At 48.2% G+C, this 18628-nt stretch overlaps 1 protein-coding gene across 1 annotated transcript; it reads left to right on the forward strand.

Annotated features, from left to right (window-relative positions):
- Positions 1–9718: 9718 nt before the first annotated feature.
- Positions 9719–12421, forward strand: LOC125522419 (protein FATTY ACID EXPORT 1, chloroplastic-like). The gene is made up of 6 exons (XM_048687484.1): positions 9719–10100; positions 11107–11305; positions 11603–11770; positions 11963–12009; positions 12088–12128; positions 12210–12421. The coding sequence occupies exons 1-6, from the start codon at positions 9930–9932 to the stop codon at positions 12292–12294; spliced, it is 711 nt and encodes a 236-aa protein (XP_048543441.1). The 5' UTR covers positions 9719–9929; the 3' UTR covers positions 12295–12421.
- Positions 12422–18628: the final 6207 nt, after the last annotated feature.

An 18628-nucleotide genomic window follows, 5' to 3' on the forward strand; every position in this document is an offset into this window, starting at 1 on the left:
GGTTGAATAATGTTGTTGTGAATCCCTAGCACTTGTACATATTTATTTTCATCTCTTATTTTTGGACCACATAATACTCGCAACTTTCCGTCCATTCCACGGTGAATATTATGTTGCGTCGCACTGGGTCTCTCTGACAAGGTATATTATAGTTCTTTGTACCATAGTTTGAGCGAGTAATTAAATTACCACTCATCTTTTTCATTGAATTACCGTGTGTCACCATGGTCATATCAGAAACCCTTGGGCTCAAGGGTGGCGCGCTCTGCTAGCGTCAGGCAAGTTGCCCCGGCAAGGATCTTGCCAGGGCTACGGAAGCCGCCCCGACAAGAGTCTTGCCGGGGGAGTCCACCTTGCCCTCTTGCTCTCTTTGCGCCCCTGGTCTTCACGTTGCTTTGGCTGTCTTGCGCTCCGGCATCCCTCCTCTGCCCTGCTCAGTGCGGCCGTGGGCGCGCCTCTGACTGCCCGTGCATAAATAAAGGGGTGCAAAAGGAGAGCCCCTACGTTTGTACACCGACAGGAGCCCCCGGGACTGGGCCACACATAAGCACGACACGTTGTTGGACTAGGCCCGGAACGATGCGCGGGCAGGCGGGGCGGATTTTTACTGCAGTACCTTTTCTATCCGCTGCGCTTCCCCACGACCCGCGTTGAACGTGCGACGTGGGGGGTCATGCGTGACATGGGGATCATGCGCGGGGCGGTTTCTGCATGCATGCGTCACATCGTGGTAAAGAGGTGGCTCATGCCTTCCCCATAAAAAGAGGAAAACACAGAGGCGCATCTCATTTACTGAGTGGACTTGGGTCATGGTCTTCAAGGCGCCCGCGTCCCACGATCACAGGGTGGAGAACAGTCGCCTCACCCGTCCCCTTGATTTCTTCTTGCTTGCCATGTGTCCCCCGTGCCCCCGAGGTACAGGCGGCGGACGTGTGGGGGGAGCATGAACCTTATATAACAAGGCGGGAAACTGGGTCATCGCTGATTGGAGCGGCTGGTCGGTCCCAATTCCCTGCGCCCCCGATGGCTGGATTGGCTGAGTAGGGCGGCCGAGCCCCGACCCCGCCCCTTTATAAGAAGGGGGAGGGGGATGGTATCCCATAATCTTTCACCATTCCTCTCCTTCCACCTCGGCTCCGTTCTTCCATCTGCCATGGTGAGAGGGGGCGTCGGCCCTTCGACGGTGGCGGCGAGGGTCTCTGCTCGACAGCGCGTCCCTCCTTCACAAGAGCTCGCGGCGGAGGAGCCAGCCATGAGAGGATGGGGGAGGGGGCGAGGCCGAGGTCGGCATGGTGCTCGGGGAAGAGGGGGATGGGGCGGCGCACCGGCCTTGCCTTTGCCAGTGATGCTTCCTCCACTGGAGGGCCACATCGGGGACCAGCCTCGTGAGTTCTTCATCAGGCTGTGCCGCCCACCGCATTGTCGCCTTCGTCTCCCCGCTCCATTCGCTCGGCGGATGGAGCTCGATCTGCCCCAGACCCTGAGGTTGCATATGAGGGGTTGCGGGAACGGTGGCATGCGGGTTGACGTTGACTTTCCCGCCCCTCACGTCATGTACCTTCGTCGCGGATGGAAAACTTTTGCTCGTATCCACAGCCTGACAACAGGGCTCGTTCTCTATTTCAAAGTAATGGAGAACAACCTGCTCTCCGTCAAGGTCTTTGGAGACTCTGGAACTCGCCTGAAGTGTTGTGTGGAGAGCTCCTCCGATGATGAAGGCTCTTCCTCAAGCGGGAGTGACGAGGAGGACAACGACAGCGACGACGAGGGTGTCGAGCGGGGGAACGCCGACTCCGACTCCGACTGACCGCACCGCCCCTCCCTCGGCCATGCGCCCTGCCGAGGGCCTTCCTCGTCAAGCTCTCCATCGGCGCGTTCCCCGTTGCCTTGTTTTTGCCTTCACCTGTCGCACCTGGGAGGAAAAGGGCAAGAACGGGGATCACAGGGCACTTATCTTTTTTAGTTGGTAAGCCTACGGGCCTTGGTAGAATTTAGATCTTGTAATCCCCTCGCTCGTGTACTCATTCCGTATGAATTGTACTTGTTTACAACGTATGAATGAAAATAAGGTTGTTTGCCGGGTTTTGCTTGCGCGTGGGCGAGGGCCACACCGAGGAACGCGTCCTCGTTATCTTAAGATAAACATTGTATCCCGGCAACAGGCCTTGTCGTCCTCCTGGTCTATGGCTCGGCTACACTCATGCCCTTCGCGGAGGTAGGGGCCGAGTAGGATTAGGCCCCTCGCTCGCCCTCTTCTCATCGCACTACAACCAAGTTCCGGCCCAAAGTAAGGTTTTCGGACACGGGACAAAGGGAGCAAGATGGTACGAGAGCGAGCGAAGCCTTATACGTTCAGGGATCATACGGGGGCACAGAATGGGGGAGAAAGACTTATCTGATGTCGCAGCCCCCGACAACCTTGGCTTTCATGATTGGATCCTTAGACCTGCAGCCCCCGGCAACCTTGGCTTGTCGGGGTCGGGGCGTCGGCATGTTCTCTTTCTTCCAAATAGCTCAGCAGAAATGTCCATGTACCCTGCAAACCAAAGAGGACGGAAAGGAACAGAGAGTTGCACACTCGACCTCTATGCTAGGGGTTAGCCGCCGCTAAGCACTATTAACCCTAACCGAGGGAGAGACTCAAACTAGCATGCATGCTAAAACTTAGGGCGCCAGCGCTTCATTTATTTATGCTCAGGGTCTGCGCCTGGCTGTGTACAGAGGGTTACATGCCTTGCCGGCAAGGCTCATACAAAAGGTGGCTTGCCCCGGGGGCCCGAAAACCGCGCCTTATGGGTAAAACTTGTGAAGATGTTCGATGTTCCAGGAGTTGCTCACCGGAATAGCATCTTCGGTCTCCACGCGGACTGCGCCGGGCCTGGTGACTCGTATTACCCAATAAGGGCCTTCCCACTTCGGCGTCAACTTGTTGGAATTCTTGGCCGATTGAATGCGCCGAATAACAAGGTCGCCTTCCTCAAAGCTTCGGGCATGGACCTTGCGGGTATGGTAGCGGCGCAAGGCTTGCTGGTAGCGCGTTGCTCTCACAGTCGCCTGAAGACGATCTTCCTTAAGGAGCGTTGCGTCATCTTGCTGCAACTGCTCTTGCTCAAGCTCGTCATAAGTGAGCACTCGAGGCGACCCGTTGTGAGTTCCGTGGGGAGAACTGCTTCCGGCCCGTATACCAGGGCGAAGGGTGTCTGGCCGATGGCTCGATTTGGTGTCGTTCTGATTGACCAAAGAACCGCCGGCAACTCATCAATCTAGCGCCTTCCGCTATTGTGCAGCCTGTCAAAAGTCTTTGTCCTCAGGCCTCGCAGTAATTCAGCATTTGCCCTCTCCACCTGGCCGTTGCTCCGTGGGTGTGCCATGGAAGCAAAACAGACCTTGCTGCCAAGGTCTTGGATGTATTGCATGAAGGTGTGGCTTGTAAACTGCGTGCAGTTGTCGGTGATGACTCTGTTTGGCACACCAAAATGGTAGACTAGCCCCTTGAAGAATTTGACGGTTGATCGCACCGTCACCTTCCTTACTGCTTCCACCTCCGACCACTTTGTGAACTTGTCAATTATAACATACAAGTACTCAAAGTCCCCGGCACTGGGGGGGAAGGGGCCCAGTATGTCGAGCCCCCAGACCGAAAATGGCCAGGAGAGAGGAATCATTTGAAGGGCTTGAGCTGGTTGATGAAGCTTCTTCGAATGGAACTGACATGCTTCACACTTGGTTACTAGTGTCGTTGCATCCTGGAGGGTAGTGGGCCAGAAGAAACCTTGCTGGAATGCCTTGTCGGCAAGGGCCCTCGACCCTACGTGGGAGCCACATATGCCTCCATGTATCTCCGCCAACAGCTCCAGTCCTTCCTCCCGGGGAATGCAATTCAACTCCACACCATTTGGTCTCTTTCTGTACAGGACGTAATCGACGAACTGATACATGGCAGACCGACAGGCTACTTTCTCTGATTCTTCCTACTCCTCAGGGAGTTCCCCTGTTTGGAGGAATCAGACGGTTTTGACACCGACAGCCGGCCCACGTGCAACCAACGCGGAGGCGACATCCTCCGCGCGTCCGGCCACTGCAGGAAGCAGGGCGGCGGTGGATGGGCTCTCCGGCGACAGCAAGGGCCGAAGGCAGCGGGGAGGCTGGGGAACGGGTGGATCCCGGCGGTGGGCGACCGGATCTGGGCAGCTTCGGCCTGGATCCGGTGGGTGGAGGCATGCCGGAGAGCTTGAGGGTGACCATGGTGGCTTCGGCGAGGAGGCACAAGCAGAGGTGACGGGGAGGTCGGGCGCAAGCAGCGGCGGTCGTCGGTAGGGCCGAGATCCGGCGGATCCTTCCAGATCTGGCCGGGGAAGGTCTGCGGCGGGGTGGCGGGGACCTCTGGCGGCGGGGCGACGAACTCCAGGTGGAGGGGTCGTGCATCTCACGGGGAGCGGCTCGGGAGCGCGAGGGACGCGGGCGTGGCCCGGGTCGGGCTCCCCGTGGGCCTGCAGGGCCGCGGCGGTGCGGGGAGGCAGGAGGACGCGTGGCACGTGCGGGTTGGAGGAGGTAGCGGCCAGGCGGCGGCATAGCGAACGGGGCGGCGACACTTGGCGGCGGTGGGCTGGCTGGGCACGGAAACGGAGGCGAGCGGCGACGGATCTAATGATTGGGGCGCAGATTTCGAGGAGGGAGGAAGGAGAAGCCGAAAATGACATGTATGGCTGCTTAAATAGGGTAGGGGCTAGGGTTTGGTGGGTTTGAGGCCGTTTCGGAGCCGTTCGATCGCCATCGAATGGACCGGAGCGGAGGGGGGTAGGTAGGTGGGCTAAATGGGTTGTGTAGATGGTCTAGGCTCAGAAGAGAGAAGAGTTGGCAGCCCGACACGGGTTTCCGAAGACCGAAAACGTCTGACGATTTGACCGACTATATTGTCTCTATAGTTATCTGTTGGGGCATCAAACAAACTCCGAATGCGATGAGACATGGCAGGCGGCCTACTGACAACATAACAAGATCGCACACCAACTCTCATCCCATTCTGAGAACATTTTCCGGCCACTTATAAAATAATATTTTAGAGGTGCCGCGAACGCGTTGATGTCTACTACACAATCTTCTTCTTGTAGACGTTGTTGGGCCTCCAAGTGCAGAGGTATGTAGGACAGTAGCAAATTTACCTCAAGTGGATGACCTAAGGTTTATCAATCCATAGGAGGCGTAGGATGAAGATGGTCTCTCTCAAGCAACCTTGCAACCAAATAACAAAGAGTCTCTTGTGTCCCCAACACACCCAATACAATGGTAAATTGTATAGGTGCACTAGTTCGGCGAAGAGATGGTGATACAAGTGCAATATGGATAGTAGATAATGGTTTTTGTAATATGAAAAATATAAAAACAGAAAGGTAACTAATGATAAAAGTGAGCATAAACGGTATTGCAATGCGTTGAAACAAGGCCTAGGGTTCATACTTTCACTAGTGCAAGTTCTCTCAACAATAATAACATAATTGGATCATATAACTATCCCTCAACATGCAACAAAGAGTCACTCCAAAGTCACTAATAGCGGAGAACAAACGAAGAGATTATGGTAGGGTACGAAACCACCTCAAAGTTATCCTTTCTGATCGATCTATTCAAGAGTGCGGACTAAAATAACATGAAGCTATTCTTTCCGTTCAATCTATCATAGAGTTCATACTAGAATAACACCTTAAGACACAAATCAACCAAAACCCTAATGTCACCTAGATACTCCAATGTCACCTCAAGTATCCGTGGGTATGATTATACGATATGCATCACACAATCTCAGATTCATCTATTCAAACCAACAGAAAGTACTTCAAAGAGTGCCCCAAAGTTTCTACCGGAGAGTCAAGACGAAAACGTGTGGCAACCCCTATGCATAGGTTCATGGGCGGAACCCGCAAGTTGATCACCAAAACATACATCAAGTGGATCAATAGAATACCCCATTGTCACCACGGGTATCCCACGCAAGACATACATCAAGTGTTCTCAAATCCTTAAAGACTCAATCCGATAAGATAACTTCAAAGGGAAAACTCAATCCATTACAAGAGAGTAGAGGGGGAGAAACATCATAAGATCCAACTATAATAGCAAAGCTCGCGATACATCAAGATTGTATCACCTCAAGAACACGAGAGAGAGAGAGAGAGAGAGAGAGATCAAACACATAGCTACTGGTACATACCCTCAGCCCCGAGGGTGAACTACTCCCTCATCATCATGGAGAGCGCTGGGATGATGAAGATAACCACCGGAGAGGGATTCCCCCCTCCGGCAGGGTGCGGGAATGGGTCTAGATTGGTTTTCGGTGGCTTCGGAGGCTTCTGGCGGCGGAACTCCCGATTCTATTCTACACCCTGATCTTTTTAGGGTATATGAATATATATAGGAGGAAGAAGTACGTCGGTGGATCTCCGGGCTGTCCACGAGGCAGGGGGCGCGCCCAGGGGGTGGGCGCGCCCCCACCCTCATGGGCGGCCTGGGACTCTTCTGTCCCATCTCCGATACTCCGTGGGCTTCTTTTGGTCCAAAAATAAGTTCCGTGAAGTTTCAGGTCAATTGGACTCCGTTTGATTTTCCTTTTCTGCGATACTCTAAAACAAGGAAAAAACAGAAACTGGCACTGGGCTCTAGGTTAATAGGTTAGTCCCAAAAATCATATAAAATAGCATATAAATGCATATAAAACACCCAAGGTTGATAATATAATAGCATGGAACAATCAAAAATTATAGATACGTTGGAGACGTATCACGCGTGCAAGTATGTTTGGGCTCAGAACGGACAACGGAAGGAATGGAGAGGCCGGGACGGATGCAAGTTTTAAAAACATGAGGATGCAATGCACATGATGACATGATGAATGCGACGAATAAATAAATAACACGACTGACACACAAAACATGGAAGGCGTCTGAAGCGTCGGTCTCGGGGCGTTACATGAACCCACTATAGAGATTGAGATAGGATTGAATAATTCAATGCTTTATGTGATATAGGGGCGAGTGTTTCCACTATCCCCAAATTTGTTTTTGATAGTCTCAATCTCGGTCCTTATGCTAATACCGAGATCATTTTGAATATGGCTAACTCTACTTTTACTCAGGTAGTAGGCATTAAGCATGATGTTATAGTTCAAATTAATGATTGCCCTGTCATGATTGATCTTGCGATAGTAGATATGCCTGAGGATCCAATTGCTCCTATAATTCTTGGCAGACCTTTTCTAAGGACTATAAAAATTGTGATAAACGTATTTGAGGGGAATGTGAGATTTGATTTACCAGCTAAAGATCCTTTTGTGAGACATTTCCCCAGGAAAAAAATGAAGAACTATGCAGGAGAAGGCATCATCGTGAATGCCAGAAGCTATGGTCTCGGTGTGTTTGCACCACCTTGATCATCACTACGGTCGAGCTAACCGATCGAAAATAAGCACCCACGCGAATAAAGTAGACAAGTAAGTTTTTATTTTTTGTTTCAATAAAAGGGGGCCCAACAACCCCATTCGTCGATTGATCGATCTCCTCCAGTGCTCGTGCTTGATGACGTCACCGTGAAGCTCCTACGCGAGCAGGAAACCCCCGAAGTTTGGAGGCTCTCGTACATAGTGAGGTCGATCCAGCCAATTTTGTGAAGCTCGACCTCGCATCGGCAGGTCCATCTCATCTCTTGTCGCACTGGATAGTACATGAGGACTGTAGCGATGAGAGAGAAGAGAGAAGAGGAAGGCGATCGGGCAAGCCGATTGTGCATGTTTTCCCCCCTCAACGGATGGTATGTGCGTAGGTCTGATTTGACACAACCGTTTTTTCTTTTAGCTTTGTTTTGTTGTTGGTTTTGTGTTTGGGGGGGGAGGGGGGTCGTAAGATGAGAATGAAAGCGGGGAGGTGTTTTTTTTATTTGAGGGCTCGCCGTTGCACATAATTAGGAATTGAATCAAAAATTTCAATTTTTGTTGTAAATTGGTAAGTAGTGAGACGAAAGACTTTTGTTGTAATTTGGTAAGATAAGAAAATATATGAGATATTTGTTATATTAGAAAAGTTGTGATTGTGATTTAATAGTAGAGATAATGATAGACAATAAATGGCATACTGTGTGAGATTAATGATTTGTCATTGTGGAATTTCTAATTTTGTCTTTTAGGAAGATGATCTCACACATATGATGTGGTCGTTGAATTTTTAATTAGCTAATACTTACGTGATTGAATTGAATCGACACCTGCCAAAGCAAGCACGAGAAGATGAACAAGAAAGGTCAGACGAATTTATTTGGTTTTAGTGGGAGGGAAAAAAATCAGCGCGGACCGGATGGTGGGAGGTAGGGCGAAACTAAGTCGGTGATGCGAGACTACTCACTTCCTTTAAGAATGGAGAGGTTATCAAGGTTTAAAAAAGCGGAAATGTTAACGCTCACACGTGTGAGCGTTTGTATCTTGCCCACACGCGTGGATCCGCGTCCGTTCGTGAGCGCACGAATCTTGGCATGTTTCTAGTGTCACGTAGGATTGGTCTGGTGTGTGGGCGTTCAGTCGGTCGCTCACACGGCCGTTTCACCACACATGAGGGGCTGGTGTGTGGGCGTTCAGCAGTTCGCCCACACGCCACTTTGCACGCACACACAAGGGCTAGTGTGTGGGTATTTAGCATCTTACCCACACGCCCTTCTTCTCTCCCACACCCAAACTGCTAGTTGCCATGTGTTTTTGCACTGCACATGGCAACTGCCCCTAGTGTGCTTTTATAAGCAGGTGGCAACTCTTTTTTTTCCCGAGTTTGCCATGTGTTTTGTAGGGTACACGGTAACTGCCTAGTGTGCACATAAGCAGATGTCAACTCTCTTTTACCGAGTTGCCATATGTTTTTGCATGGTACATGGCAACTGCCCTAACGTGCATGTACATGGCAACTGCCCTAACGTGCACGTAAGCAGATGGCAACTCTTCTTTTTTACATGGCAACTGCCCTAGCATGCTTGTGAGCACATGGCAACTCTCTCAACTGCCTAGTGTTAGTATGTGGCAACTTCTAAAGTTATGAAATCATGGCAACTACATTAGATCAGACCATACATGGCAACTGCAGTTGAGCAACCATGGCAACTGCAGTTGTCCAACATGACAACCGTAGTTCAGCGACATGGCAACCGCAATTAAACGAACATGGACGAGGGTCTGGACCATGGCAACTGCGGGCGCGCGGTGACCGTCACGCGTGGCGTGCGGGACCAGGAGGTACGAGGCCTGACATACGGACGTGTGGGCGTTATCAACTTCGCCCACACGCACGCGTGTGAGAGGGATCGGGAGGGGAAAAAAGGCGTGTGGGCGCTAATTATTTTGCCCACACGTAGGTGTGTGGGCTGTTCCTTTTATACACCACACAAAATGTGTGGGCGGACTCCCTAACGCCCACATGTGTGACACTTATCGGAAATGTTAACGCCCACATGTGTGGGTGATTGCATCTTGCCCACACGCGTGGATCCGCATCCATTTGTGAGCGCACGAATCTTGGCATGTTTCTAGTGCCACGTAGGACTGGGCAAAAGTTATCACGTTATGCTGGCCTAGCTGGATCCGCATTTGCATCCCTACAGGCAATGCAGCGTGTCTAAATTCGGTCCGAGAAGGTGCAGCCGGTCTCCATCCATAGCGTACAGTACAGCACTTCGCTTCGCTCCCTTCCGTTTCCCACGTGCGACTTGCTTGCCAGTTGCCCCAGTCGAGTCGCGCCGCCGAGAAGAACAGGCAGGCAGGAGGAGTAGGCGAGTGGCCAACGACTCCCTCCTCCTCCACCTCCCCCCTTCGCACCACCGGCCTCCACCGAGACCAAGCACACGCCATTCCCCTCCTCTCCCCCGAGCTCCGAGAGATCCCCAGACCCTACGCGCGAGTTCCCATGGCGGCGACCCAGCTCCGCGGATCGGCGGTGCCGGGGACGGCGAGGAGGTGGCGGGCTCCCTCCGGCGCCATCCTCCGCTTCGCGCCGCTCGCCACGTCCAGGCTCCCGGCAGCGTCTCTTCGTCGGAGGGGAGCCTTCAGTGGCCTTTCCGCCAGTGTCACCAGGGAGGTGGGTCCTCGCTCTTCTCCCGTGTTTGGCCCTGCCGCTGCCTGGATCTAGATTCTAGAATTTTCGGTGCTTCGATGGTCGTGATATATACTGTAAAAATTACGTAGGAGAGTGGCTGCAGGCTGCTTTTGCAGAGAGTGTCGTATGTTTTCTTGGCGGAACTAAATGGGAACTGTTCTCGTCTAAGCAATGCTTTAGGGAGTGGAAAGACATCTTGCTGGATTTTTTAAAAATGGGATGCTCGAAATTGGCACTTAAAGAAGAGCATATAACACCACGGCAATTATTTGTACATGAATTTCAGAAAATCAGAAATGTGAGTGTTCCTGGATGGATGGGCAAACTGGTTTTTGCTGGCATTCTTTATCGGCATACTCAAGCGGGTTTAATTATGAAAGTGGGGGTACATGCTGGCCAACCACCCTTAGAAGTACATCAGGGCAGAGGCTTTAGATGGACTTGCCTTCGAAAAGTAGTACCGATTGATCTTGAGCTTTCAGCATCACTTAATTAAGGGTTGGGTGGCAGAAAATGTTGGTGGATAGTGTTTAGCCACAAGACATTAACTTATAGGAGTTAACTCTAAAAGGGGTGTAGTTATGGAACAGTTCAGTATGTATCTGAAGTATAAACCGCTGACCTTAAGTTGCTGTATCTTGCTGGATTCCTATATATATTGTCTGGTTCCACCCAGGCAAATGTCATTTTGGTTGAGATCAAAGCTTTAGAAAATATCACCTCTCTCCATGCTAAGATAGCTGTGAAATGTTTTGCATGACATTGCCATGTTACTTATGGTCTTTGAGGAGCATATTGCTGATCAAAACAATCTTAAGTTTCACCCTGTGAATTGTATTTCAGTTCTCCTATTCGAGTAACTTAACATTACTCCTTTCTAGACATGCTCTGGCACATTTTGCCGACTAGTATTTATTTTCGTCCAAATTCGAACTAATCTCTGCGGAGACCTTTTCCTCATTTGACGGTGTAGCTTATCGCCTTGCAGTCATTGACTACAATGTGCATGAAGTCAAAATGTACTAGCACTCCCATTGATCATGCCACTGCTCCTGAGGATACAGAAGATGAAGTTCCCGAGCCAACCGCTGTGGTGACTGCTAGTGAAGAGATAAATATAGACCAGGAAGTTGCTCCGCCACATAAGAGTGCTATAATACATGATTTCTGCCTAGGGATCCCTTTTGGTAATGATACCAACTTTCTTTTTAGCCAAGTTTGATGTGATTTGCATTTTTTTTAATAAAGTGATTTGCAGCTCAGATGACAAGTTAGTCTACTTGAGTGTTGTAACTCGGTTATTTTGGTTAGCCCTTCCAAGCACTCAGTAGAATGGCTCGAACTGTTGTAACATACTAATATATCATGTTTTGTGAAAGCTGCTAAATTCTCTTGTGTTATGTTATCCTCATCTGACACCTCATTGGACTGATCTTTGCGCATCTGGATTTGCTTGAGTACTGATTACAATTTCCCTATTTCAGGTGGATTATTATTTTCCATGGGCCTTGTTGGATTTCTATTTTGGAGGAGTCCTGTAAGTCTTACTTTTGGCGTTGCACCTGGTCTTGCTATATTGGGACTTGCCGTGCTTAGTCTTAAGGGTTGGAGGAGTGGAAAGTCCAGCTTGCCATTTATACTGGCACAAGCAGGTATTTTGATTCCCTTACCTACATCCCAATAACCTCGGATTAACAATGACATGCATGTCTGAACAGTCAATATCGGTATTTATATAAATATTTGATCCTGGACCCTAGTAATCTACCACTATACCAAATAGAAGTGCCACATTGTGGGGAAAGCCCCCGCGGTAATTAACCTCCTCTGTTCATTATTTGTAGCTGTTGCTGCTGCTGTAGCATGGAAGCACTGCCAGGCGTATGCCACAGTAAGTGACACTGCCACTTTGCTGTAAAAATTTGGCGAGTCCGAATCTTATTCTGATCAATTGACTCTGTTTGCACAGACAAAGAAGCTGCTTCCCTGGGGCTTTTATACTGCGCTCAGGTAGTTCTCGATTGTCTCTTTATCGTGTTTCAGCTGCTCATTGCACACTACTGTCCTCCTTACAACTTCCCTTGTCGCCAGTGTCTTGATGATCTGCTTCTACTCGTACGTGTTGCTTGCCGGGGGGAATCCACCACCAAAGAAGAAGCCAGCAGCTGCTATATAAGTTGAGCCTTTAACTCCTATTGTTGTTGAAGTTGTGCTCTGGTAAATGTTACTGATGATAGGGGTTGCGTTTTATTACTTTTAATTGTAGAACACTGAAAAATAATAAAGTTGTGTTCTTGCGTACAGTTTATTTGGGTATCTTTGTTACTTAATGGAAGAGTCAGAGAAGATACGATTTGCTCTGGTTCTACATGAACTTTTGTTCCTTGAACATTGCGCTTATACCTTAATAAAATGTAGCTTTGTTGATCCTGAAAAGATATTGATCAGATTGTGTGCGCATAAGCTGTTTGGTTAGTGATCGCTGTGAACCAAACAATTTTTTTGTTTACTTACAACATTTGGTAGTACTACACATAAGATCAATGTAGCAGCCAACATTTGGCCTAAGTTCCAGTAGGAAGGTCTGGTTGTTCCAAACAATTTTGCTAGCGCGAGTGCTGACAATGTTGGAGGTTATAAGGGCCTCAAACCAAACAACTATATTCATTTGATTATTTTTTTGATATGTTTTGAGATAACTTACCACTCGTGCCCTGCAGCTACTCATTTGATTATTTGAGAGGGAATGTTACTCAACAAATCCTGTCCCAACATTGCAAAAATGCTATTACCTCCATCCGGAAATAAGTGACGTTGTTTTAGTTCAAATTAGTTCAATTTTGAACTAAAACAGTGCTCATATTTGAACTAAAACAGCTTCACTTATTTTCAAATTTGAACTAAAATAGTGTCACTTATTTCCGAACGGAGGGACTAGAATCTTGCTCCAGTAAGGGTACACCTACAATCTAAGCACACACCTATTCGTTGATTGAGATCTTCTTTTTTTCTTCTGAAATTTCGTTCATCAAGATCTTGATTTTAGCTCGCGTAGTCATTGGCTAGATTTCTTTTCCAAAAGTAATTTTAGCAAGGGAAGTTTCTTTAACAACTATGATAAGAAGAATTAGTCTGATGCGGATCAAGTAAAGGAAGACGATCCCGACCAATTGTTTCTTCTTGAGTTGTTGGTATTGAATCCACTTTCTTTTCTTCCATGGTAGCCAACCCTGGCCTTTGATTCAACGATTCTATAGCTGGAAGCGCGGTATTGTTCTAGTTTCTGCTTGTGAGCTGAAATGCTCCTTCATGAACAATAAAATGAAAAAATAGTAGAAGATGTTAAAATTCTGAATTATTTTGGCAACGAACATTGATAAATTGTCTACATATGTATTCTTTTGTGAAGAAAAAAAAATCCTAAATGCTCTAAGTAAAACAAACCGATGCTCCAATATATATTTTCGAAAGCATTTTGGAGCATTTTTTTGTTTCCCTGAACATTAGGGATGTTTTCTATTCACAAAAAAATGCATGTACATAGACAGTTCGTCAATGTTTTTTGAAAAAAAAAACAGTTTTCCAAATTTTTGTTTATTATATTTTTCTGATTTTATTGTTCATCATGGGTGCATTTGAACTAACAAGCAAACAGAGCGAACGAACACTTTCAGACAATATTGATCTTTCTTATGGTAGTTCAAATTACTAAACGAAGTTCTCGCAAATGTAGAAAGGTGTAGGATCCAACTCATTGTATTCCATGGGGTAGGTTACAATATATACACAGGATGTCTTGCGTGACAAGGAAACTAATCCTACCATATCTCTAGAAGTCAGCTATACAAGGCTAGAGAAGATAGGAATAGCAATACAAGATATGTCACGTTCAACACCCCCCGCAGTTGAAGCGTCGGCGTCGGCGATGCAAAGACGACGCCGACGCAAAGACTAGAACGAAACTCCTGAAATGCGGCGGTCGGAAGCCCCTTGGTCATAATGTTGGCAAACTGTTGGATGATCGGTACATGAAGAACACGAAGCTAACCCAACTATACCTTCTCGCGGACGAAGGGAACATCAAGTTCAATATGCTTGATGCGCTTGTGCTGCACTGGGTTGGCCGTGAGGTAGGTGGCCGAAACATTATCATAAAAAACCACTGTAGCTTTCGGGATTGGAAACCGAAGTTCACCAAGTAGCTGATGGAGCCAACATGTCTCGGCAACAACATTGGCGACGACACGGTACTCGGCCTCAGCACTCGAGCGGGAGACGGTGGGCTGCCACTTGGAGGACCAAGAGATGAGAGAGTCACCGAAGAAGATACAATATCCGGACATGGAGCGTCAAGTGTCAGGTATACCTGGCCATGGGAAGCCTGGCCCGACCCGACCCGGCCCGACCCAACGCTGCTCCTGGGCCGGGCTCGGGCCTAGATTTTGAGCCCGATGGCCGGGCCGGGCCGGGCCCGGGCCTGTCGTTTTTGCACTTTTCTAAAGGTCGGGCCGGGCCGGGCCGGAGCCCGGCGGGCTTTTACGTGTTCGGGCCAGGCTCGGGCTCAGAAAAAAGGCCCGATGGCCGGGCCGAGCCAGGCCCGGGCGTGGGTTTTTTGCGTCGGGCTTGGCTAGGCCCGGCCCGAAGCCCGGCCCGGCCCAAGGTATGGCAAGGTATAGTGTCAGGACAACCGGCCCAATCTGCATCAGTGTAAGCAAGCATCTCGGTGGAGACGGAGGCGCGAAGACGAAGTCCAAAGGTCGGTGTGCCACGAATATGTTGGGAAACGTAGTAATTTCAAAATTTTCCTACGCACAAGCAAGATCATGGTGATGCATAGCAACGAGACGGGAGAGTGTTGTCTACGTACCCTCGTAGACCGGAAGCGGAAGCGTTAGTACAACGCGGTTGATGTAGTCGTACGTCTTCACGGCCCGACCGATCAAGCACCAAAACTACGACACCTCCGAGTTCTAGCACACGTTCAGCTCGACGACGATCCCCGGACTCCGATCCAGCAAAGTGTCGGGGAAGAGTTCCGTCAGCACGACAGCGTGGTGACAATCTTGATGTTCTACCGTCGCAGGGCTTCGCCTAAGCACTGCTACAATATTATCGAGGATTATGGTGGAGGGGGGCACCGCACATGGCTAAGAGAACGATCACGAAGATCAACTTATGTGTCTAGAGGTGCCCCCTGCCCCTGTATATAAAGGAGCAAGGGGGAGAGGCCGGCCGGCCCTTGAGGCGCGCCAAGGAGGGGGGAGTCCTCCTCCTAGTAGTAGGACTCCCCTTTCCTAGTCCAACTAGGAAGAGAGAAGGGGGAAGGAAAGAGAGGGGGAGGGAGAGGGAAAGAGGGGCCGCGGCCCCCTCCCCTAGTCCAATTAGGACTCCCTATGGGAGGGGGCGCGCCACCTCCTGGGCTGCTGCCCTCTCTCTCCCCTCAGGCCCACTAAGGCCTAATACTTCCCCGGGGGGTTCCGGTAACCCTTCCGGCACTTCAGTTTTCTTCGAAATCACCCGAAACACTTCCGGTGTCCGAATATAGCCGTCAAATATATCGATCTTTATGTCTCAACCATTTCGAGACTCCTCGTCATGTCCGTGATCATATCCGGGACTCCGAACAACCTTCGGTACATCAAAATATATAAACTCATAATGAAATTGTCATCGTAACGTTAAGCGTGCGGACCCTACGGGTTCGAGAACAATGTAGACATGACCGAGACACGTCTCCGGTCAATAACCAATAGCGGAACCTGGATGCTCATATTGGCTCCTACATATTCTACAAAGATCTTTTATCGGTCAGACCGCATAACAACATACGTTTTTCCCTTTGTCATCGGTATGTTACTTGCCCGAGATTTGATCGTTGGTATATTAATACCTAGTTCAATCTCGTTATCGGCAAGTCTCTTTACTCGTTCCGTAATACATCATCCCACAGCTAACTTATTACTTGCAATGCTTGCAAGGCTTATGTGATGTGCATTACCGAGAGGGCCCAGAGATACCTCTCCGACAATCGGAGTGACAAATCCTAATCTCGAAATACGCCAACCCAACAAGTACCTTCGGAGACACCTATAGAGCACCTTTATAATCATCCAGTTACGTTGTGACGTTTGGTAGCACACAAAGTGTTCCTCCGGTAAACAGGAGTTGCATAATCTCATAGTCATAGGAACATGTATAAGTCATGAAGAAAGCGATAGCAACAAACTAAACGATCAAGTGCTAAGCTAACGAAATGGGTCAAGTCAATCACATCATTCTCCTAATGATGTGATCCCGTTAATCAAATGACAACTCATGTCTATGGCTAGGAAACTTAACCATCTTCGATCAACGAGCTAGTCAAGTAGAGGCATACTAGCGACACTATGTTTGTCTATGTATTCACACATGTATTATGTTTCCGATTAATACAATTCTAGCATGAATAATAAACATTTATCATGATATAAGGAAATAAATAATAACTTTATTATTGCCTCTAGGGCATATTTCCTTCAGTCTCCCACTTGCACTAGAGTCAATAATATAGATTACACACTAATGATTCTAACACCCATGGAGCCTTGATGCTGATCATGTTTTGCTCGTGGAAGAGGCTTAGTCAGCGGATCTGCAACATTCAGATCCGTATGTATCTTGCAAATTTCTATGTCTCCCACTTGGACTAAATCCCGAATGGAATTGAAGCGTCTCTTGATGTGCTTGGTTCTCTTGTGAAATCTAGATTCCTTTGCCAATGCAATTGCACCAGTATTGTCATAAAAGATTTTCATTGGACCCGATGCACTAGGTATGACACCTAGATCGGATATGAACTCCTTCATCCAGACTCCTTCATTTGCTGCTTCTGAAGCAGCTATGTACTCTGCTTCACATGTAGATCCCGCCATGATGCTTTGTTTTGAACTGCACCAACTGACAGCTCCTCTGTTTAGTAAAAATACGTATCCGGTTTGCGATTTAGAATCGTCCGGATCAGTGTCAAAGCTTGCATCAACACAACCATTTACGATGAGCTCTTTGTCACCTTCATATACGAGAAACATATCCTTAGTCCTTTTCAGGTATTTCAGGATGTTCTTGACTGCTATCCAGTGATCCACTCCTGGATTACTTTGGTACCTCCCTGCTAGACTTATAGCAAGGCACACATCAGGTCTGGTACACAGCATTGCATATATGATAGAGCCTATGGCTGAAGCATAGGGAACATCTTTCATTTTCTCTCTATCTTCTGTGGTGGTCGGACATCGAGTCTTACTCAACTTCACACCTTGTAACACAGGCAAGAACCCTTTCTTTGCTTGATCCATTTTGAACTTCTTCAAAACCTTGTCAAGGCATGTGCTTTGTGAAAGTCCAATTAAGCGTCTTGATCTATCTCTATAGATCTTAATGCCCAATATGTAAGCAGCTTCACCGAGGTCTTTCATTGAAAAACTCTTATTCAAGTATCCCTTTATGCTATCCAGAAATTCTATATTATTTCCAATCAATAATATGTCATCCACATATAATATTAGAAATGCCACAGAGCTCCCACTCACTTTCTTGTAAATACAGGCTTCTCCAAAAGTCTATACAAAACCAAATGCTTTGATCACACTATCAAAGCATTTATTCCAACTCCGAGAGGCTTGCACCAGTCCATAAATGGATCGCTGGAGCTTGCACACTTTGTTAGCTCCCTTTGGATCGACAAAACCTTCTGGTTGCATCATATACAACTCTTCTTTCAGAAATCCATTCAGGAATGCAGTTTTGACATCCATTTGCCAAATTTCATAATCATAAAATGCGGTAATTGCTAACATGATTCGGACAGACTTAAGCATCGCTACGGGTGAGAAGGTCTCATCGTAGTCAATCCCTTGAACTTGTCGAAAACTTTTTGCAACAAGTCGAGCTTTATAGACAGTAACATTACCGTCAGCGTTAGTCTTCTTCTTGAAGATCCATTTATTCTCAATTGCTTGCCGATCAACGGGCAAGTCAACCAAAGTCCACACTTTGTTCTCATACATGGATCCCATCTCAGATTTCATGGCTTCTAGCCATTTTGCGGAATCTGGGCTCACCATCGCTTCTTCATAGTTCGTAGGTTCGTCATGATCTAGTAGCATGACTTCCAGAACAGGACTACCGTACCACTCTGGTGCGGATCTTACTCTGGTTGATCTACGAGGTTCGGTAGTAACTTGATCTGAAGTTTCATGATCATTATCATTATCTTCCTCACTAATTGGTGTAGGTGTCACAGAAACCGGTTTCTGTGATGTACTACTTTCCAATAAGGGAGCAGGTACAATTACCTCATCAAGTTCTACTTTTCTCCCACTCACTTCTTTCGAGAGAAACTGCTTCTCTAGAAAAACTCTGAATTTAGCAACAAAAGTCTTGCCTTCGGATCTGTGATAGAAGGTGTACCCAACAGTCTCCTTTGGGTATCCTATGAAGACACATTTCTCCGATTTGGGTTCGAGCTTATC

Source organism: Triticum urartu, chromosome 7, assembly GCF_003073215.2.
Source record: "Triticum urartu cultivar G1812 chromosome 7, Tu2.1, whole genome shotgun sequence".
Taxonomy (NCBI): domain Eukaryota; kingdom Viridiplantae; phylum Streptophyta; class Magnoliopsida; order Poales; family Poaceae; genus Triticum; species Triticum urartu.

Excerpts from the sequence above, each read along its gene's own strand:
- LOC125522419 (XM_048687484.1), top strand. The coding sequence starts at position 9,930 with ATGGCGGCGACCCAGCTCCGCGGATCGGCGGTGCCGGGGACGGCGAGG. Across the intron at positions 10,101-11,106 it reads CCGCCAGTGTCACCAGGGAG|TCATTGACTACAATGTGCAT; the intron begins GTGGGTCCTCGC and ends ATCGCCTTGCAG. Across the intron at positions 12,010-12,087 it reads ACTGCCAGGCGTATGCCACA|ACAAAGAAGCTGCTTCCCTG; the intron begins GTAAGTGACACT and ends CTGTTTGCACAG.